We start from the raw sequence: 23,909 nt of genomic DNA, 5'->3' as shown, positions 1-23,909 counted from the left end.
ACCATTTTGGAAACTAGACCCCTCGGGGAATGTAACATGGGATAAAGTGAACCTTAATACCCCACAGGTGTTTCACGACTTTTGCAAATGTCAAAGAAAAATAAAAATTTTTTACCTAAAATGCTTGTTTTCCCAGAAAATTTTAATTTTTAAAAAAGGGTAATAGCAGAAAATACCCCTAAAAATTTGAAGCCCAATTTCTCCTGATTCAGAAAACACCCCATATGGGGGTGAAAAGTGCTCTGCTGGCGCACTACAGGTCTCGGAAGAGAAGGAGTCACATTTGGCTTTTTGAAAGCAAATTTTGCTCTGGGGGCATGCCGCATTTAGGAAGCCCCTATGGTGCCAGGACAGCAAAAAAAAAAACCCACATGGCATTCCATTTTGGAAACTAGACCCCTCGGGGAATGTAACAAGGGGTTAAGTGAACCTTTATACCCCACAGGTGTTTCACGACTTTTGCATATGTAAAAAAAAAAAAAATTTTTTACCTAAAATGCTTGTTTTCCCAAAAATTTTACATTTTTAAAAAGGGTAAAAGCAGAAAATACCCCCCAAAATTTGTAACACAATTTCTCCCGAGTACGGCAATACCCCATATGTGACCCTTAACTGTTTCCTTGAAATACGACAGGGCTCCAAAGTGAGAGCGCCATGCGCATTTGAGGCCTAAATTAGGGACTTGCATAGGGGTGGACATAGGGGAATTCTACGCCAGTGATTCCCAAACAGGGTGCCTCCAGCTGTTGCAAAACTCTCAGCATGCCTGGACAGTCAACGGCTGTCCGACAATACTGGGAGTTGTTTTGCAACAGCTGGAGGCTCCGTTCTGGAAACAGTGGCGTACCAGACGTTTTTCATTTTTATTGGGGAGGGGAGGGGGGCTGTGTAGGGGTATGTGTATATGTAGTGTTTTTTACTTTTTATTTTATTTCAGCAGGCATCCGGCTCCGCTCCCCAACCGGCTAGCGGTGGGGGCCGGAATTCCCACGGGCGTATGGATACGCCCTCGGTCCTTAAGGACTCGGGATGCTGGGCGTACAGTGGTCAGATTTGCAAAAAAGGCTGCGTCCTTAAGGTCAAAATGGGTTGCGTCCTTAAGTGGTTAAGACGCAGGGACATTTAAGGAAACTGGATCAGCATAATGGTTGTCACTCAACTTTCCAAGACTCCTAAATGGCATATAGGGCTACCTATGAAGAGGCATGACCAGAGATGAGGTGCATAACTAGGAAGATCTTCCTTTTTTTTTTTTTTTTTTTTTTTTTTTTTATGACATCCCAGAAAGAATTGAATGAAAAGGTGATAAAAAAATAAAATTAAAAGTCAATACTACATAAAAGTAATACCATTAAAAACTACAGTTTACAGCACAAAAAACTGAAAAATCATGCTGGTTGTTTAAAAAAATAAAAATACTGACTACAAAATTTTTCTGTTGCCTTCTAGATCAAAGCAAATTTGTCAAGCCCTTCATTCATGTTGCTCAGACATGTCAAAAGATGTTGATCGCTTCGGGTATCACTCGAGACCCGCTGTGATTGTGATATATAAGCCGGGGAAACGGATGGCATTGTGTCCCACTCACTGGCCGGCCAACAGATCCAACCTTTTTTCTGCATAGACTTCTAAAACCCCATGGATATTCTGTAGTGTACAAGTAGCCTTAGAGAATAGCTTTCCATGTTCTAAGGCTCTAGTACTGGAGACCTCTGGAAATATGTATTCACTCCTTATGTTTTTGCATACTCCCTTTTTAGGGCTGAAAATCACAGAAATAAAGATGGTGCCTGTAAGCGATTAATGATGAAATCTTTTAATAGTGTATAATAGAAGTTACCCCTGGTCTATATAATACTGTAACATCTCATTAGTGTAGTCATAGAAGCCTTTTAACTCTGTAATCCCGAAAGAAAAACCCCATGGTCTTGCCTCTGGCTAAAAGGACCTGAAATGAGTTGCTCTTCTTAGTATACTACCACTCCAGCTTGGGGCTGGCGGCTCTCGACACCACCTGTATTTGCAGGTAAATATTCTAGGACATGGTTTCAGGGGGTCATAGGAATGATATATTATCATGAATTACATTTTTTGTCCAAGGTCACACAAGGCTACAAAACAACAAAAAAATGCATGCTCTCACAGTTTTGTGTATTCCTTTTGAGAGAAAGTTACTACAGTCATTGCCGTAAATGTTGGCACCCCTGAGATTTTTCAAGAAAATGAAGTATTTCTCACAGAAAAGGATTGCAGTAACACGTGTTTTGCTATACACACGTTTATTCCCTTTGTGTGTTGGAACTAAACTAAAAAAGGGAGGAAAAAAGCAAATTGGACATAATGTCACAGCAAACTCCAAAAATGGTCTGGGCAAAATTATTGGCACCCTTAACTTAATATTTGTTTGCACACCCTTTGAAAAAAATAACTGAAATCAGTCTCTTCCTATAACCATCAACAAGCTTCTTACACCTCTCAGACGGAATGTTTGACCACTCTTAGGCTAGGTTCAGACTACGGAATCTCCGGCCAGCACTGACTGAATCAGTTGGCGCTAGGACCGTGCGGACACTGCAGTCTCCAATAGACAGCAATGTGTTCAGCGCGGATTTCCACCTGAAGAAAGAGCAACCCCTTTCTTCAGGCAGAAATTACCAAGTGGATTTTCCGTTCACAAATTCCGCTTCACAAATTCCGAAGTGTGAATTTGTGAACGGAAACCCATTCACTATACTATACATTTTAGCAAGCGGAATTTCCGCCTGCAATTTCAAAGCAGAATTGCAGGCGAAAATTCCGTAGTCTGAACCTAGCCTTACTTTGCAAACTGCTTCAGGTCTCTTATTGGAAGGGCGCCTTTTCCCAACAGCAATTTTAAGATCTCTCCACAGGTGTTCAATGGGATTTATATTTGGACTCATTGCTGGCCACTTCAGAACTCTCCAGCGCTTTGTTGCCATCCATTTCTGGGGGCTTTTTGATGTATGTTTGGGGTCATTGTCCTGCTAAAAGACCCAAGATCTCGGACGCAAACCCAGCTTTCTGACACTGGACTGTACAGTGCGACCCAAAATCCATTGGTAATCAGATTTCATGAAACCTTGCACACATTCAAGGCACTCAGTGCCAGAGGCAGCAAAACAACCCTGAAACATCATTGAACCTCCCCCATATTTCACTGTAGGTACTGTGTTCTTTTCTTTGTAGGCCTCATTTTGTTTTCGGTAAACAGTAGAATGATGTGCTTTACCAAAAAGCTCTATCTTGGTCTCCTCTATCCACAAGACGTTTTCCCAGAAGGATTTTTGGCTTACTTAAGTTTATTTTGGCAAAATGTTTATGTCTCTGTGTCAGCAGTGGGTCCTCCTGGGTCTCCTGCCATAGCGTTTCATTTCATTTAAATGTCAATGGATAGTTCACACTGACACTGATCCTCCCTGAGCCTGCAGGACAGCTTGAATATCTTTGGCACTTGTGTATAGCTGCTTATCCACCATCCGGACTATCTTGCGTTGACACCTTTCATAAATTTTTCTCTTGCGTCCACACCGAGGGAGATTAGCTACAGTGCCCTGGGTTGCAAACTTCTTGATAATGTTGCGCACTGTGCACAAAGGCAAATCTACAGGGTGGGCCAATTATATGGATACACCTTAATAAAATGGGAATGGTTGGTGATATTAACTTCCTGTTTGTGGCACATTAGTACCGTATTTATCGGGGTATACCACGCACCGGCCTATGACACGAACCCTCATTTTACCAAGGATATTTGGGTAAAAAAAGTTTTTTTACCCAAATATCCATGGTAAAATGAGGGTGCGTGTGTGCACGTGTATACCCCGATACACCCCCAGGAAAGGCAGGGGGAGAGAGGCCGTCGCTGCCCACTTCTCTCCCCCTGCCTTCCCTGGGGTCTAGAGCCCTGCTGCCGGCCCTTCTCACCCCCTGGCTATCGGCGCCGCTTCCCGTTCTGTCCCCCTGACTATTGGTGCTGGCGCCCCATTGCCGGCGCCGACAGCCAGGGGGAGAGAAGGGGCAGCGGCACCCATTGCCGGTGCCGCTGCCCCGTTGCCTCCCTCCATCCCCGGTGGCATAATTACCTGTTGCCGGGGTCGGGTCCGCGCTGCTGCAGGCCTCCGGCGTGTGTCCCCTTCGTCGTTGCTATGCACGGCGCGGCGCACTGACGTCATGCGCCGCGCCGTGCAGCGCATAGCAACGACGCACATAGACTTTAGGCAAAAAATTTTAGCCTAAAAAGTGCGTGTTATACGCCGATAAATACGGTATATGTGTGGGGGGAAACTTTTCAAGATGGGGGGTGACCATGGTGGCCATTTTAAAGTCGGCCATTTTGAAAAATGTCAGGGGTGCCAACATTTATGGCCATGACTGTATATAGAAAATGTAACAAACCTCAATGGCCTAGATTTATTAAACTGTGTGAGAGAAAAAGTGGAGTCATTTCCCCACAGCGACCAATCACAGCTCAGGTTTCAGGTTTCTTTTGTTGTGTTTTATTTTTTATTTTTTATTTTTTCTTTTCTGCAATTCTTACAACTCACAGTACAATACATAGTAACCAATAATCAGTTACTTGTCGTAGCACAAAAACCCAAGTATGTACAGTACATATAAAACTTTTGCTTTTACTTCTACACTGCAGCATTCTCAAATTAAAGCAATAATTTTTACATTCTTAACCCGACTTCTGAGAAAACGCTCACGATCACTGTACCTAATTATACAGCGACCTTATTGACCCCAGGGGTTAGCATCTTGGATACATTAACTTTGCAACAGGGCAAATGTATGTTATTATTTAGGCAATTGATATATATGACCACAGAAAACCCAGGAGGGAAAGATATCTGGCAGAAAATGTATTGAAAAATGCAGAAAATCTAACTTTTTTTCCTAATGTGTATGCGTCCGCTTGACCATTTTATAGAATAGTAATGAAATAAAGTTGGAGTTTATATATTTTTTCAACTCCACTGAGTGCTTGACATCTTCCCCTGCTGGGTTTTCTTTAATCTTGTGCGCCTGGAATTTTGGGGTCAGTTGAGTTATACAACGAATGGTGAGCTGTATCAAACCAATGTTTTCTGCCATGGAAATATAATCCTCAGTATAGACAAAAAAAAGTGTGGATCTTTACTTCACTACTATTTTCCCCTTTATTATCCACACTTTCAAAAAAAGGTTTAAAAAAATAAATAAAAAAAAGTCAGTCAGCAAGGGACTTTCCCTTTAGAGGTTAATACAAAGTGAAGGTCACTTTATGTTCCATAGCCCTGTAGTGGCTGGTCGTGTGCAGTACTGGTACTTGTAGAAGAGGTCATACAGGTTTTTTTGGTCCATAAAGTAATTGAAAGTTCAGAAATTTCAAAAATGCTAAAGCGTGGTCAAAAACAACATACGATGGTTAAGCATATGTGATTTATGATAAATAGGATAATATATATATATATATATATATATATATATATATATATATAAATAAAGCTTACTCTTAGAACCTAAAGGGAAAGTGACCGATAGAAAAGAAATCCGCAGCACTCAGGAGGTCATGCAGATAAAATCCTTGCTTTATTGCCGCAACTGAAGGGACAGTACACAGACACAACTACCAACAGGCGCAAGTTTCACGTCATGTGACGCTTTCTCATGCCTTGAGAAAGCGTCACATGACGTGAAACTTGCGCCTGTTGGTAGTTGTGCCTGTGTACTGTCCCTTCAGTTGCGGCAATAAAGCAAGGATTTTATATGCATGAACTTGTGAGTGCTGCGGATTTCTTTTCTATTGGTCTCTACAGTGCTACATTCTGCATCAGTTTGCACCAGGATCGCAGAGGGGGTAGGTGGATTATCGCATGCTGTGAACTCTTCCTGAACTGTGTGTGGGTGGTGCCGGTCCACACTCTCTCTCTTCTTTGACTAAAGGGAAAGTGACCGATGGATTTACCCCTCTAATCTGAATATACAGGTGGTTCGTGTGGATGTTTCGGAGTAAAATAATGTATTCTTTACCCCAATCCATATAGCACAATCTTGCAATATGCAGATGAGCTCCTAACTGCATTAAAGGCGGGTTTGAAAACTATCTGCACCTCTGACGCCATCCCCTGGGTCCCATTCATGCCGCCCCACTTATCAATATTCATCTCCTTTTTCTGGATAAGTGAGGCAGCACCAATGGAACACAGGGGACTAGATTTATACAGAGAAAAGGTCAGATTTGTATGCAGTAGAATAGACAAATTAAGACATCCGCAGTCACCGCTAGATACGAGACTCAAAACTCCTATATGGAAACGCCGGTCGACCGGTACTGCAGAGATGAGCGGGCGCTCAGAGGCAATCAGTGGTAATTTTGCACAGCATGCGCTTCTTCCGGCCTCAGTCCCGGTCCACCGGCATTTCCATATAGGAGCTTCGAGTCTCTTATCTAGTGGTGATTGCGGATGTCTTAATTTGTCTATTCTACTGCATACAAATCTGACCTTTTCTTTGGTGCCATCTCTATCTACACACAAAAAGGTCAGATTTGATTGACGGACAGGGAATAAGGTGCACGCTGGTGCACACTTTACCTAACCGTTCTGAGACTTGATGCAATTGTGAGTTACAAAGACCCAGTGGGATCAAAACTTTTTGTCTGGACAACATGTCAAAAGTTGTTTAAAAGGACATTGACTCCTCAATTCTCAGCTGTACCACTATGACAGTGTGTGACCCCAGCCTTATCCAGACACTAGAAGCACCAGATGATCTTTCAATTAGCTAAGTCTTGTGAGCCAGCAAGGTTCTTACTATAAGTAGATTATTGGATTTATATTAAATCTGGAATGCAGTGTAGTTTTGGATTAACCGATCTCTAGACAATGACATTAAAATACTACTCCTGTTGTGTTTTGAGTATTGAGCTGTATAACCACACAAACAAGTGGACAAGAAATACAGTTTGGTTCTTATTTTTAGCATTGCTGTCTATGGCATGGAGGCTGCTCTGTCCTAGCAGCTGGTGGCTTTTTCTGGACATTTTATAGCCTTTTTTGGACAAAGTAGGTCTGGACATCTTTAGTTTGGACTGTGTGTTTAAACAGGGTCAGTTTTTTTTTGTTTGTCTTTTCTGTATTGCCTTTTGTGTTTTGTAGTAGGGAAGTATCCATGCACCTATGGTATACTGTGAGCATTGTAGTTTCAGTTAAAAAATGTTAAACTTCATATTTTCGATAGCACTGTTTTTCATATGGTACCAGAAAGTTGCAAATTCGTCTACAGTATAAGAGTAATACTGTTTTCTGAGTGAGTCAAATATTTAGGACATTATAGACCTTTTTCTTACAGCAAAATTTGAGTAAATTGACCTGGTTTTCTATGACAACCACCTATAGCTCGGCTTTCATTTGTTAAGCTTCTTTGGACATACAAAAGCTGTATTCGTGTTTCCCTGGGACTTTTGTGTCAGACCAGTGTTTCCCAAAGTGGGCGATACTGTTCCCTGGGAGGCACTGGCACAATCAAGGGTTGGTGGCAGGTGTGGGGTTGTTTTGTGACGTGGCAGCAGTAGCCTTGGGTGCACTTGAAGGTGTTGAATAAAAGAAACAGGCGGTGGAAGCATAAAGAAAGAACTAAAGGTAAAAAGTGTTGAAACTTTGCTCATACAGTATATCACATAAATAAATAAGTACGCCCCTCACATTTATGTAGATATTTTATTATATGTTTTTTTTCATGTGACACCACTGAAGAAATGACACTATGCTACAATATAAAGTAGAGCGTGCACAGCCGGCTTCTGGGACAACAGCCATGTAGACCAATTTGATGCAGTGTGCGGCATATGATCTATCAAAAGAATATACAAAAATGCCTTGGCAGGCACTATGACATCCCATTATTAACCCCAAACCAGGAAGAATACGGCAGCAGAGGATTGAAGCGGCAATACCGGGGCACCAAGGGAGCAACGACAGGCAAATTTGATGTTTTAGATGCTGGCAGCCTGAGCATAATAGTATTAAAAACTTCTGAAGGCAACTTCTCCTTTAAGTCTTCTAGTGCTGAGGGGTTGTCCTGGGGTAATTTTTTTTTTTTCTGATATACTTGGGGGTAGCCCACTCAACCAATAACTGACTGAGGTGGGACATTCAATTAGCTAAGCAGTCAGGTCCTGTCTGGTTGGAACTACATAAAACCCACTGCGCTTGACAACATTCATAAAGCCCATAGAGGGTGAATGTAGAGGTGGCTGTGCATGCACTGCCCATTCTGTTCATTTGGGGCTACATCTTCAAAGGATTGGAGAATGGGTAGGCGAAAGAAGTTTGGAAACCTCGTGTTAGACCTGTGATTTAAAACCTGTGACCATTGACTGTCAATGCCTGCTGAAAATTGTAGTTTTGCAACTGCTGGACAGCCCGAGATACAGGAAACCATGTTGACCATTCAAATTAAAGGCCCTTTTAATGCCCCTATGTAAACGTTTCTTCAGGATTAGATTCACATAAGGCATATGTTTAGCATGTTTTTGGCTGCATGCTCTGTAGTTGCTGCAAAATGGTACCATTTTATAAAAAACAAAGTAAAGAAAGACTTATGTAGATACCCACGACTGACAGGTCCTATTATGGTGTATTTACATTTTTGTTTTGTGGCATTTTTTTGTGTGTAATTGGCTAGCAAATCGTTTTTTTCATTTTCCCTAATGAAATGTATTTTTAATGTTTTGCCCTATTAACTTAATGCATTCTACTACTTATTTGCAGATCAGTAACAACTGTGGGTTCTTCATTGACTCGAAAAGTTCTTTTCCAACCTCTTCCTCCCCCACAACGGCCCTTTCGAGTATCCAATTGTGACCGAAGCAGACGGAAGGGTATAGTAGCTGGAACATTAAATGAACTCCTAGAAAAGGTATTTGTGGCCAATATTTATTATATTGTGAACTGTTATAAATGTAATATCACAAATCCACAGTCATTAATGCTTATAAAGAAATATAAAATCCCATCCCTTCCCCAATATCGCGCCACACCCCTACCCCTTAATTCCCTGGTTGAACTTGATGGACATATGTCTTTTTTCGACCGTACTAACTATGTAACTATGTAAGCTGGGTACAATTTGAAATTCGGTTCCAGCAGGTCTACAAGTAATGTTCAGGCTTCGAGTTACTTAAATATACGAATCCTAAAAAGTAGAGAATTTTGTTTCCTGCTGTTATCCTAGTTTCTTCAGCTGACATTGTGCTCTGTGACCCCTGGCAGATAGTGTTTCAAAAGACCACTCAGTAATTTTACTGGTGCTGTGAATCACAACCATTTATGAGGCCAAAAGCTGTCATTCAATGTTACTTGTTCGTGTTTTAAGAAATAAAGTAGTACTTCTCCCCACCCGCAAATTAGTGCTTCCCTTGGATCTGTGACCTATCATAAGAGTTTTGTAGAATGGACTTTCTTAAAAGAAATAACTAAATAAAATGAAAAAATACAGTGAACGCTCTTCAAAAGGCCACCCCCTTACCCTGATTGGATGTTCAGTTCCGCATTTATTATGCATTCTTTTTTCTTTTTTTTGTTATGCAATTTTGAGTGGTCATCTCAAAGAGGTTTCATTGTCTTGTGTTTATGTAAAAAATACCAGCTTGTGCACATGGTTTTGTCTGTTTTTATATAGACAATCTGCATTTACTCTATATTTTTATGACCAGAAGTGTAACTTGTAGCTTCTGGACCTCAATGCAAAATCTGCAATAGGGCCGCATGTGCCATTAAGGGGTACATCGGTGAAAGACTATCTTTTTTTTTTTTTTTTTTTTTTTTTTTTTTTCTAATCAACTGGTGCCAGAAAGTTAAACAGATTTGTAAATTACTTCTTTATAAAAATCTTAATCCTTCCAATACTTATCAGCTGATGTATTCTGCAGAGGAAGTTGTATAGTGCTTTTTTGTCTGACCACAGTGCTCTCTGCTGACACCTCTGTCCATGTCAAGAATTGTCCAGAGAAGGGGGGGGGGGGGGGGTTTCTATGGGGATTTGTTCTGGCTCTGGACAGTTCCAGACATGGCAGTATTCCGGAGAAAAAAAATAGTGCTTTTTCTATTGACTTCAGTAAGGAAGTGAAATCTGCAGTAAATCTGCAGTTGTTCTGTATTGCGTTATACAAATACTGTGCATGCACAGAAAAACTCACAACTACAGCAGTCAAATCCACACAACTAATTTGCCACTGCAGGTTTAGCTGCTGATATTCTGCAAAAAGTTCATGTCTATCCATCCCGTATGGAACATCAAAGAGCAAAATTGTGTTGTGGAATGTTACTTGGCAAACTACACAAATAATTAAGAAAACTACAGAAAAGAGGGACACTTTTTATTTTTCATGTTGTAGATTAGGAAAAGGGATACTCCGTACAATGTTTTCCTAGGCCTCCTTTACATATGTCTGGCATCTTTTTCCTGATCCCATTCATTTAAATGACAGTTCCCATTCATCCGGTGTCTCAGTTTTGATGCTGGATGGTTGCTGCGTTCCCCTGTCCAGCATTCAGAAACAATGGCCAGATGCTACACACCTGATGACAACTGAATATGTAATCCCAGCCCTATGGAATTTCCTTTCGATTAGTCCCAAAACGGTTTGTGTGTTTTATGACACAGATTAAAAATGAGTAATGTTTAAAGTGTATCTGTCATTAGCAAAAACTTTTTATATAATGTAGAAAATAACAAATATGTATATTTGTAAGTGTATATTTTTGTCCCTGTAGCTATTTTTCCTGTGTGTCGATGTGAGGAGACCAAATACAGGAAGTGTGGGCAGACAAGCGGGGCTCTGTGCACCGAGGACAGGCGGGGCTCTGTGCACCGAGGACAGGCGGGGCTCTGTGCACCGAGGACAGGCGGGGCTCTGTGCACCGAGGACAGGCGGGGCTCTGTGCACCGAGGACAGGCGGGGCTCTGTGCACCGAGGACAGGCGGGGCTCTGTGCACCGAGGACAGGCGGGGCTCTGTGCACCGAGGACAGGCGGGGCTCTGTGCACCGAGGACAGGCGGGGCTCTGTGCACCGAGGACAGGCGGGGCCCTGGGCACCGAGGACAGGCGGGGCCCTGGGCACCGAGGACAGGCGGGGCCCTGGGCACCGAGGACAGGCGGGGCCCTGGGCACCGAGGACAGGCGGGGCCCTGGGCACCGAGGACAGGCGGGGCCCTGGGCACCGAGGACAGGCGGGGCCCTGGGCACCGAGGACAGGCGGGGCCCTGGGCACCGAGGACACGCGGGGCCCTGCGCACGGCTCACACAACATGATGACTGACAAGCCAGGATCCTGCACAGAGCCCTATTTGTTCCTTCCACACTTTCTGTATTTGTACTCCTCACAGAGACACACGGACAATAGATGCAGGGACAGCATTTTTTAACCCAAAAATATACAAATATTTTAACCAATGTACTGTATATTAAAAATATACTTCTAATGGTATCCTCTACATTGTGTTGAAGCACATGCTAAGATTTAACTCAAGCTTTTGTGTGCTGACTTGTAAAAGCCACTGTCATTTATTCTTGCAGGCAGTTGAGACGTTATTTATTTCCACTACTGTCATAACCCTGGTGCTAGAAGAAGATGGCACAGTTGTCGACACAGAAGAGTTCTTTCAGTCTTTGGAGGACAACACCCAATTTGTGCTTCTTGAAGGACAACAGAAGTGGGCACAAGTATGTTTTCTGATCACATGGATTATGTATATCTGTTAAAGGACAACTGCAGCGGCATTACACTTATCCCCTATCCACGGGATAGGGGATAAGTGTTTGATCGCGGGGGATCCGACCGCTGGGACCCCCCCCCCCGATCTCCCTAACGGGGCGCCGCCATAAGCGCTAAGGCGCGTAGCTTGACGCCCCGTCTCCTCTCTGTCCCCATACAGTTCCATGAGGGATGCAGGGAGGCACGAATGCTGCCTCCCCCCTCTCCCATAGAGATGTATGGAGGAGGCGTGCCGGCCGCAACGTCATGCAGCCGCTGCCCCGTACAGGAGATCGCCGGGGGCCCCAGCGTTCGGACCCCCCGCGATCAAACACTTATCCCCTATCTTTAGGATAAGGGATAAGTGTTTGTAACGCTGCAGATGTCCTTTAAGGCTTTTATAATTGTTCACACCACTCGCCTTGAATAGTAACAGCTTTGTGTGTTTATATACTGTAAGTATGCACGTTTGTCTGAGTGATGCTTTAAATGAACACACAAAGGGGATGAGTAATACATGTCCACACCCACCAAAAGAAACTCCAAACTCCTATGTGGGGTTCCTAATGCCCCAAGCAAGTGCACAGACCCATTCAGACACTAAAGGGTGCAGGTGTGTATAGTTAGAGCCTCCCATGCTCCAATGTCCACAACAGAAGAAACACCCCAATGCCAAAGTACTTTTCATGTTTATACATATATGTGCGTGTGTATATGTATGTATATATTTTTCTAGCATCATTGCAAACACACTGTACAGTGGTCCCTCAAGTAACAATATTAATTGGTCCCAGGACGACCATTGTATGTTGTAACCATTGTATGTTGAGTCCATAACTCTATGGAAACCTGGTAATTGGTTCTGAAGACCCAAAAATAGGAAAAAGTGAGGATTAAAGAAAAATAAGTAGATAACTGATATAGATAAAGCAAATCCTTACATATAAAAGTAAGAAAGATCTGCTGGGAGCTGTAATCACTGTCTATTTCAGTGTTTCCCAACCAGGGTGCCTTAAGCTGTTGCAGAACTACAACTCCCAGCATGCCCGGACAGCCGAAGGCTGTCTGGGCATGCTGGGAGTTGTAGTTTTGCAACAGCTGGAGGCACCTTCTTTGGAAAAAACTGGTCTATGTAGAGGACAGAAGCTTCTTCGGGTCCTGTACAGAATACGCAATGTCCTAAAAAAAAAAAGTCAAATGGAGCCGCCCTGACCTGATGTCCAAAGGTAACCCTGGCACAGGTAAAGAGTAGAACAGAACATGTAATACCTCTCTGTACTGTAGGGGGCGCTACCAGACACCAGTCACTGCATACACTTTAGGAATACAGGGGTTTTACCAGTGAAATGTCCATTCTGATTGGTCAGTTCTTCCAGCCATTGACACGTTTCACAGATCTGGTCTGTCTGTACATTGTATGTTGAGTCTGGTTTCAAGTTACAATGGTCCAGAAAAGACCATTGTATGTTGAAACTTTCTTGAGCCAGTTATATATATAAAAATAAGTTAGGTTTTTCCTGGATAACCCCTTTTAAGGCATTTCAAAACAATTTGTAGTGAGTAATTTGAGTACATCACCACTAGATGGCAGGCAGATATTACATACATAGAACCCCCATTTAGCTGCTTTGTATAACATTTGTGTATAGTTCATAACCATTTGTGAGATAAAAATAACATTATGCTATGTCATCATATACTTGAATAATTCTTATTTTAACTATTTTAACATACAGTATGGATTTAACTTGAATCTACACTGGGTTCCCCAATGACCACGCAACTGACAAACATAGGGGGACATTTATCTTTTGGATGTGCACTGGTTTTCTGTTCTATTATGTTGTGCTGTTTTTTGCACATTTTTTGTGCACCTTTTTTTTTTTCTTTTTCTTTTTTTGGATACAAGCATTTTTAAATTAGTTTTTTTTATGTTTTTTTATGGTGGCTGGTGGATCCTTTTTTGCAGTGGATAGGAAGTTATCGTGCACTTTTTTCATAAGTCAAGCACTAACTTTGCGCAACTCTACACAATCAAAGGACACGCAGAAATGTCAGAAGATCTATGGGCAACTGGTCCTCGGCACAGGTTCTGATAAGTCTCCCCCAGTATTCTCAACCAAGCTAGAAAAGGTGCCATATGTAGTGCATGAGAATGTGAGCTTGGCTAAAAATCATTACTGCCATGAAAAATGGTTTTAAACTTAATTTTGATCATGTAAGGATCTATACACAGTTCCCAAACAGTGTTTGAGACTTATTTTGAGACCTATTTCTCTGGCTCATATTTCAACACGTATTTTGGGACATCCCAAAAAGTCTCTCTTGCACATATGGGCCGACATTTCTCATTGTCTTTAGACAGTTTTTTGTGCCTAAAAAAGGCACAAGCAGGGTTTATTTGCCCCTTTTTTTGCGCCTTTTGGGTTACACATTTCTGCTGATTTTGAGTTTCAATCCACTGATTTTGGCAATACACATGATATGGAAGGGTTTTATGAACTGCACCTGTTTGTGAAAAGGCGCAAAAAAAGCACAAAGCCACTGAAAAGTCTCTAAACTACACCAGCCCAGACTTAGCTTAGCTTTGTGTATGTCAAGAGAGAAATTTCAGAAAATGTGACCTGCACAAAATTTATGAAATGCTCTGTGACCATTTAATAAATCTGATGCTCCTACACATTACCAGCACCCAAAAAAAAGCTTTAGAAAAATGCTTCACTTATGGTGTTTTGTGGGCTATAGCTTTTCCTAAATTTAAAAACCTATTTTAAAAACTGCTAACATGTGAAAAGCCTGATTTTTTTTTTTTTTTAGAGGGAAGGAATAAAACATCTAAAATGTTAAATTTTTATTCTTTTTTTTGCCTGTAAAAGTATGGCCAAAAGCTGTAGCAATAACCTAATACTGAAAATGGGCTTTGGGGAAATTCAGCTTCTGGGATCCAGCACTGTGCTGTACAATAATAGCTGTGCATGATAATACATCTCTGTCCCATTTACTTGAGGGGGACACCCACTGCCTCATTCTAAGGAAAGGCAAACTTCTCTTTGAATGTGGGAAATCTAGTGTTAAAAGTGGTATGATCCGCTAATAACAGGCGTGTTCTGTGTATGCATATGGGTAAAAATAACAAGGATGTCTCATTGCAAGGATGAGGAGGAATGCTGTTCTTGTGACTTGCATGGATCTGAGAAGTCACTATCATCACCTGTTTTGTCAGTATTTTTATTTAGACCTTAAAGGGGTACTCCCATGGAAAACTTTTTAAAATTTTAAATCAACTGGTGCCAGAAAGTTAAACAGATTTGTAAATTAGAAATCAAATGAATAGCTTTTACCTCAAGAACCTCACCATCTAAGGTGCATAATGTTTTGTGTGGAAACGTTAAGGAATTAAATAGAAAACAGCATCACTGGTAAAAAATATAATTCAATCAAATAAATCAACTACACATATATAGGCACTAATAGATACCCCACTGGGCCCTAGTGGAGTAACAATAATGAATATAAATTGTAGAATGCTGGTTGAACATATATTTATATGCAATCCGATAGTCCGGCACCTAATTTGGATACATCCACAGTATCCGCACCTAACTGTGGATGTCCCGACATTTGAGGAGTTAATTCAGGCTCCAGTTTTCCGCTCTGTTTGGCGGCATCTCACCTTTCACATCTCCCGGATCCCAGATCTCCATGTGGAACGCCGCTCCCGTGTGTGCTGACACTCCTGCCAGAGTGTTGGCTCTGCCATCAGCTAACCTCTGTGGAGCGGTTGCAGGCTATTACCCGGACCATCGCAACGCACCCCACTGCCATCGGGGTTGCGAACCTAGTGTGAGACCACTACGTACTATCTTGTGGACATACGGTAGAACCTACAACAGCCGCAATACATCGGTCCACGCCAGTGAGAACCAGGCAGCTGCAGGCGGTGAGAAACACAAATATTGTTCTTCTAATATCCTCATCATTCAATTTACTAATTTACTGACTATCTGGAGTCTGACTTTATAACAATTCTAACATACCAAGTGCACTTTTATCATCCAATAAACGGGACTCTCAAATAAGGTGCCAGACTATCGGATTGCATATAAATATATGTTCAACCAGCATTCTACAATTTATATTCATTATTGTTACTCCACTAGGGCCCAGTGGGGTATCTATTAGTGCCTCTATATGTGTAGTTGATTTATTTTATTGAATTACATTTTTTACCAGTGATGCTGTTTTCTATTTAATTCCTTAACGTTTCCACACATAACATTATGCACCTTAGATGGTGAGGTTCTTGAGGTAAAAGCTATTAATTTGATTTCTTTTTTTCTCGGACGCCGGTGGGGACCGGTTATAGCTTTAACTACCTCGCACTTTTTGCTGTGAGCTGCACCTTTTTGAAACAGATTTGTAAATTACTTCTGTTAAAAAATCTTAATCCTTCCAATACATTTTATGGGCTGTATACTACAGAAGAAATGCTTTACTTTTTGGATTTCTCTGATGTCACGACCACAGTGTTCTCTGCTGACCTCTGCTGTCCATTTTTGGAACTGTCCAGAGCAGGAGAAAATGCCCATAGCAAACATATGCTGCTCTGGACAGTTCCTAAAATGCACAGCAGAGGTCAGCAGAGAGCACTGTGGTCGTGACATCAGAAAAATCCAAAAAGAAAAGCATTTCCTCTGTAGTATACAGCCCATAGAATGCATTGGAAGTATTAAGATTGTTTAATAGAAGTAATTTACAAATCTGTTTAACTTTCTGGCACCAGTAGATTTAAATGGGCACTGTCACCAACTTTATTTTTTGATATATTGTAGTACTTATGTATTACAACATATCTCTAATATACTTTTATTATTTTTTTTTTCATTAAAAAGGTTTAATTTACATTTAAAAACCGGCTACTGAAAAAGGACTGATTTTGGAGTGGCAATCAGTCCTTTTTCATTTAGGCTGCTCTCGCTCCCTGTCAATCAGACAGGCGGGAGCGAGCGCATTGGCTCCCCGGCCACTGGCTGGGAGGCCACTCCTCCCGCACATCGCCGCCGCCTCGTTGCCGCCGCTGTCCCTGCACGCCCACTGCCGGACTCTGCAGTAACTGCAAGTGTAATGAGGGAACGGGGTATGCGGGGCAGGGGGGGGGGAGGGAACGGGCTAGTGCCGTAGTGGAGGGGGGGGGGGGAACGGGCTAGCAAAAAAAAAAAAATAGGATGGTGGGAGCTACCCTTTAAAAATAGTTTTTTCATGGGAGTACCCCTTTAAGGCTACACTGGGACACTTTGTAACGCTGTTTAATGGATTTTAACTGTTAAGAGACAGCAGCAGTCTACAAGATTGCATAGAGCTCAATGTATTTCTTTTCCTTCCAACTGTAGCTCAATAGTTACTGCCACTTAAAAAAATACTTTTGGCATGTCACACAGACGTACGTGTCAATAGCTTTGATTATTCAAGGTCTCGGGATGTTAAAGGGGTACTCACTCCGCTGTTAGACATCTTATCCCCTATCCAAAGTATAAGATGTCTGATCACGGGGCTACCTGTTGCCCCCCCGCGATCTACCACAGCACCCAACGGTCTAAACAAACGCCTGGTTCCTGCGTCAGTGGTCGTGACGTCATGGCCACACCCCTCGTGACATCACATCACGCCCCTCCATTCATGTCTATGGGAAGGGGCGTGTTGGAAGAGGGGGCGTGACAGTGATGTCCCGATCACGGCCTCTGGCTCCAAGCGTTCTGAACAAAATGTTTGGAAAGCTGGAGCCTTGGAGTACCCCTTTAAGACCCTCACTGATTGCTAAATATAGCCTGGAGAAGCGCTTGGCTATGCTCTTCACTTCCCTACTCATTGCAGTAGACAGACTCCATTATAAGTCTTTTGAGCCTGTCTGTTGCAATAAGTCAGATCGAGCGGCGAGCCAGAGGATTAAACACATAGCCGCCGGCTTCTCCTGGCTATATATAGTGATCAGTGGGGTTCTCAGCAATGAGACCTTGCCCTATCAATATGTGTGACATGCCAAAAGTTTTTTTTTTTTTTTTCATTTAAGTGACCGTAACGCTTTTAAAAATCAATTTGGGCTACAAAAATTAGCAAGTGCAAGTACAACCCAGGCCTAAGGCTAAATAAAATTTTTTTTTTTTACAAATTTGGTGCCAACAGTCTAATCTCCTTGTACACTGCTGCTAAATTTCCTATCCATTGAAGTCAGTGGGTAGGAATATGAGCAGCAGAAAATACACAGCAAAATAAGCATGTGAACATATCCTTCCAACATCAGTTTAATGTGTATTGTTGAATTCTACAAAAAATAACTTGTTTGAATACAATTTAAAGCTTCTGTACCGCTGATACAATAGATGGGTTATTAGTTGTACTTCGTAAAAGTTCAGCCCTGTTACTAAGGGCACCTTAGAAACGTAAACCTTAGAAATGTAAACCTGGGTTTACCACAAGTTGCATTGTCTTTTTGTGTAAAATGTGTATAGCATTTGTGCTCTCTTCCTAGGGAAGAAACTTTACACGATCTACCCAGCAAGTGAACAAGAAGGGAATAGCCAATATTACACTGGATTTGTACAAGTTGAATCCCAAGGATTTTCTTGGCTGTTTGAACATAAAGGCAACCTTTTATGAAATGTACTCTGTATCTTGCGATATTAAATGTTTGGGTGCAAAAAGAGTCCTTCGGTGAGTATGCACGTTACATCGATGACATTTACAGATACTGAAAAGTCAGTGGCCCTGCAACCTAGTATTATTATAAATAGCACTGATGAGTTGTGAGTTTGTATTAATACTTCACCTTTATTATTATCCATTTAATAGATAGTAGCGTGAAAAATAATACTGGGCTGATATCCTGGGCTTGCTACGGCGTCTGTATGCTCAGCCTGTGCAATAGTCCTCGCCGTTAGATAATTTAATATACGGATTCTCCATGTAGTGTAATGCCGATATGGCTGTCATCAGTGCTGTATCGGCATTACGCTACATGGAGAATCCGTATATTAAACTAGCTATTGCCCGCGGCTTCGCTCGCGTTAAATTTACGGTAACATAGATCTACTTTTTATGATCCTATAGTAACGAGGTCGCTCTGGGTAAAGTCTTCGGGCATCCAAACAACCCGAATATTTTCAACTTTGATCACCGCGTCTAAAGAGTTAATGCTGGACATCTGCCGAAACGGCGATGTCCGGCATTAGCTACGGGCCCTGGCTGCTGATAGCAGCTGGGACTGTGCAGGTATGATCAGCTCCTGAGCTCTCTTCATAACCCTCCCATCTGCAGTGCCAGGTATTCTGCGGCAAGGGGTTAATTCATACAAAATTTGAACCCCTGTCTCACCCATTCAGGGGGGGGGGGGGGATTTTAGAAAATGTTTTAACACGTGTTTCTTTATATCTAACTGTTAGTCTAAAAACAAAGTTTCATGCTTCTAGCTTTAAAAATGATGGACTTCCATACAACCCCTTTCAACCTCTTTTTCACCCCCTTAAGGGTTGAATTTCAAAAAATCCTTCCTTATTCCTTGTGTACGTCTTAAAAACACCTGTGAAAAAATTCAGATTTCTAGGTCCAAGGGTTCAGGCTGGGCGTTCATGAGTCAGTGATTCAGGCCTTCTCATATATATATATATATATATATATATATATATATATATATATATATATATATATATATATATATATATATATTTATATTACAGACAAAAAGTTTAGACACACCTTCTCAGTTTTCTTTATTTTCATGACTATGAAAATTGTAGATTCACGCTGAAGGCATCAAAACTATGAATTAACACATGTGAAATTATATACATAACAAAAAAGTGTGAAAATGTCACATTCTAGGTTCTAGCCACCTTTTGCTTTGATTACTGCTTTGCACACTCTTGGCGAGCTTCAAGAGGTAGTCACCTGAAATGGTCTTCCAACAGTCTTGAAGAAGTTCCCAGAGATGCTCAACACTTGTTGGCCCTTTTGCCTTCACTCTGCGGTCCAGCTCACCCCAAACCATCTCGATTGGGTTCAGGTCCGGTGACTGTGGAGGCCAGGTATTCTGGCGCAGCACCCCATCACTCTCCTTCTTGGTCAAATAGCCCTTACACAGCCTGGAGGTGTGTTTGGGGTCATTGTCCTGTTGAAAAATAAATGATGGTCCAACTAAACGCAAACCGGATGGAATAGCATGCCGCTGCAAGATGCTGTGGTATGCTGGTTCAGTATGCCTTCAATTTTGAATAAATCCCCAACAGTGTCACCAGCAAAGCACCCCCACACCATTACACCTCCTCCTCCACACCAGCAAACCTGTGAAGTGAAAACCATTTCAGGTGACTACCTCTTGAATCTCAACAAGAGAATGCCAAGAGTGTGCAAAGCAGTAATCAAAGCAAAAGCTGGTTACTTTGAAGAAACTAGAATATGACATATTTTCAGTTGTTTCACACTTTTTTGTTATGTATATAATTCCACATGTGTTAATTCATAGTTTTGATGCCTTCAGTGTGAATCTACAATTTTCATAGTGACGAAAATAAAGAAAACTCTGAATGAGAAGGTGTGTCCAAAGTTTTGGTCTGTACTGTGTATATTTATGAAGTGAGAAAGACATGGATACAATTACTGTGTGATACACACAGGGATGTGGAATTCCTATCGCCTGACGCCCGGGGCAAGCAGTTCCGGGCGCCGGGCAGGTGAATTTGTCTGGCCCCGCCCCTGACAAGTCGCCCGGACCTCTGCAGTCTGTATGGAGCGGGCTGCCGACTCCTGCCCGCTCCGTACTATGCAGCCCCAGGCTGTAAAAACCTGTGTCCTCCGAAGCAGAGCAGGGGAGATGAGAAGCTGTGTACAGTATTTGTCTTCTCTCCCCTGCTCTGCAGATGTGCGGGGGGAGATGAGGGGGCGTGACTTCTTGCTCCCCGTGCAGACCTGCGTCCTCTGCCTTCACTCCCCACAGCTGTAGCTTCGGAGAGCTGAGGGGAGGAGGCACGTCTGCACGGGGAGATGCATGCGGCGCTCACAGGGGAGTATGGAGCGGGCTCGGGATTCCTACCCGCTCCATATTCTGCAGCCCCCGGCTGTTCTCAGTAACCGGGGGCTGCCGCTAATATCCGCTGACAGCGGCGTCTAAAGGGACATGGGAATGCTCCCTGGTGGGGGTGGATCGCCCCCCCCGCAGCGCGATCGCAGGGGGGCGATCCATTATAGAGGTAGCCGGAGGGCTTACCTCTGTTCCCTGCTGTCCCGCTCTGTCATTGATAGATCCTGGCTGGACTAGGCTCTATCAATGGATCACAGAGCACACAGATTAATAGAGTTCAATAGATCTCTATTCATCTGTATGAGGAATCTAATGATTCCTCATAAGTCTAATAAAGTGTAAAAAAAAATAAAAAGTTTTAATAAAGTTTGAAAGACACCCATTAACCCAGTGGTCTTCAAACTGTGGCCCTCCAGATGTTACAAATCTACAATTCCATGCCAGGACAGCCGTTGGGAGTTGTAGTTTTGCAACATCTGGAGGGCCACAGTTTAAAGACCGCTGCATTAACCCCTTCCATGTTAAAAGTTCAAATCCCCCCCCTTTTCCTATATAAAAACATGTAAACATAATAAAAATAAACATATTTGGTATCGCTTCGTGCATAATTGTACAACCTATTTAAATATAACATTATGTATCCCGTACGGTAAATGTAAAAAAAAAAAAAAAACACAGATTTGCAATTTTTATAATATCCCAGAAAAAAAAGTTAAAAAGCGATTAAAAAGTCAGATCAATACCAAAATGGTGCCGATACAAAAAACAGATTATGGCGCAAAACATGAGCCCTCATACAGCCTGGTATGTGGAAAAAAGATAAAGCTACAGGGGTTAAAAAAATGGCAATTAAAAAAATTTGAAAAAGTCCAGAATTAGTAAAACATGACGTAAACGATACAAATCTGGTATCGCTATAATCAGGCGCCTAAAGTATAAAACTAACATGTTATCTGACCACAAGGTAAATGGCGCAGAAAAGAAAAACACCAAATCTGCAAAATTATCTTTTACTATTTCAATTTCACTTCCCTAAATATATATAATAATAAAATATAATTTTATATATATATATTTTTTTTTTGGTTCAGAGAATATGTTATTGAAAAATTATAAGGTATCCTTATAGTAGGTAGTTATGGCTATTATAGGGAGAGGAGGAAAAATGAGAGCGTAAAAGCGAAAATTGGCCCGGACAAGTGGATAGTCATGAGGGACAAGTAGATTTTGCTCCATTTTAGTCCCGTGGACAAGTAGTTTTTTTATAAAATTTCCACACCCCTGTACACAGATCAGTGCAATATAGTAGTATTATTATAACCTAGTGTTACTGCATGATATACAGTATATTGTGAAGGTTAGCAGACAGGTAGCTTTAAAAGGCTACAAACACATTTGCATGCATTTTTAATATTGCATTGTACTTAATTTTGTGCAAAAATATATTTTCCCATAGGTCAGAATTAAAGGGGTACTCCGCTGCTCAGGAGCTGGCGTCGGGAGCTCGTGACGCCATAGTCCCACCCCCTCAATGCAAGTCTATGGGAGGGGGTGTAACGGGGTTATGACATCACAAGCTGCCGGCTCCAGCATTGAAACAGTTTGTTCCAAACGCTGAGCAGCGGAGTACTCCTTTAAAAATGTTGTTCTGTTTCTCTCCTGCAGCCTGCATGCTTTCACGGGCAGGCTGCTTTGTCTCATGCAGAGTGAAATCCTTCAGATATACTCCAGCTCCTCTTTCTTCGCTCCTGAACGAACTGTGGATTTATGAGCAAATCAGGTCAACTTTGATCTCCCCTTAAATTAGCTTAGAACCCATTCCTGATATGACATCTAGGTACATGTAGATTGTAGAAGTAAGAGTACAGTGTAGAAGTATGGATCGGGCAGACTCTATACATGGTGGGTGTTAGCTGTGATCTGATGATAGGTGTTGGTCCTTTGCAGCCTACAGCCTTAAAAGTATTTAAAAAATAAATAAATAAATTTCCCCCCAATGAAAAACACTGAGAAACTGTGTTGGACCTTTTCTATATTTCATATAGAAAAGATAATGTGGGTCCTAGAAAGATAAAATGTGACTCGCTATTCTTGGCAGGAAGTCATTTTAATTATAGTCCCAAAAACTTTTATAATATACAGACAGGAAAACTAGAATTCCAATGAATTTCATAATTAGAGACTTAAGATAAAGTAAGAGAACAGGCAAAACCCTCACATCTACATCACTGAGAATAATTCCTATTTATTATTCTTCACATTCATCTATATATCACCTTGTGTATGAAAGAAGAGATAGAGAATATCTACTCAGTACAAACTTTTATTGGCTGACAATTAAAGCTAAAGTGGCTGAATTGTTAGCTGCCCGGCAGGTTTCTTGGATCACTGGCTTCTTGGTGCCTGTGAGTTGGTCCTTAGGTGTCTGACCTCTGTTACCCCCTCTGTGATCTCCTCAACAGGGCCTGTCTCTGCCCAAGCTGGCCAGTGGAAAAAAGGAGAAAAGACATTCTTCAGATATATAAATAAACAAGGAATAACTCACTTAAAAACAGAGGAAGGATTGTATGTAGAAAAGGATAAAGAACTTGCCTCAAAGACTTCCTTAATGAATACTTCTGTTCAGTTTTTACAGAAGAAACTGAAGGGGAAGGACCTCAATTAGGGAGGAAGACTAATTAATCGTTGGCATGGGTGTTACAGAGGAAGAGGTTCTAAGTCAGCTGTCTAAAGTTAAAGGGTACCTGTCATCAAATAAACTTTTGATATATTTTAGATTAATGAATGTTGAATAACTTTCCAATAGCATGTTAATGAAAAATATGCTTCTTTCTATTGTATTTTTCCCGATCAGTCCTGTCAGCAAGCATTTCTGACTCATGCTGGAGTCCTAAACACTCAGAGCTGCCAGCCTGCTTTGTTTACAGCCAAACAGGCTGTGAACAAAGCAGGCTGGCAGCTCTGAGTGTTCTCCTTTGTGAACAAAGCAGACTGGCAGCTTGTAGTGTTTAGGACTCCAGCATGAGTCTGAAATGCTTGCTGCCAGGACTGTAAGGGAGACCCCTAGTGGTCATTTCTTC

At 41.9% G+C, this 23,909-nt stretch overlaps 1 protein-coding gene across 1 annotated transcript in view; it reads left to right on the top strand.

Moving 5' to 3' along the window:
* The window catches only part of CIDEA (cell death inducing DFFA like effector a), a 49,826-nt gene that overhangs the window by 11,402 nt on the left and 14,515 nt on the right, over nt 1–23,909 (top strand). The window contains exons 2-4 of the mRNA XM_056521543.1: nt 8,775–8,922; nt 11,582–11,728; nt 18,286–18,467. Coding sequence (XP_056377518.1) covers nt 8,775–8,922; nt 11,582–11,728; nt 18,286–18,467 — 477 coding nt within the window. The remainder of the gene's footprint in view (nt 1–8,774; nt 8,923–11,581; nt 11,729–18,285; nt 18,468–23,909) is intronic.

The sequence above is a fragment of the Hyla sarda genome, chromosome 5 (assembly GCF_029499605.1).
Source record: "Hyla sarda isolate aHylSar1 chromosome 5, aHylSar1.hap1, whole genome shotgun sequence".
NCBI lineage: Eukaryota > Metazoa > Chordata > Amphibia > Anura > Hylidae > Hyla > Hyla sarda.
The sequence above is the reverse complement of the archived record's forward strand: the minus strand, read 5'-3'. Positions and strand labels throughout refer to the sequence as shown.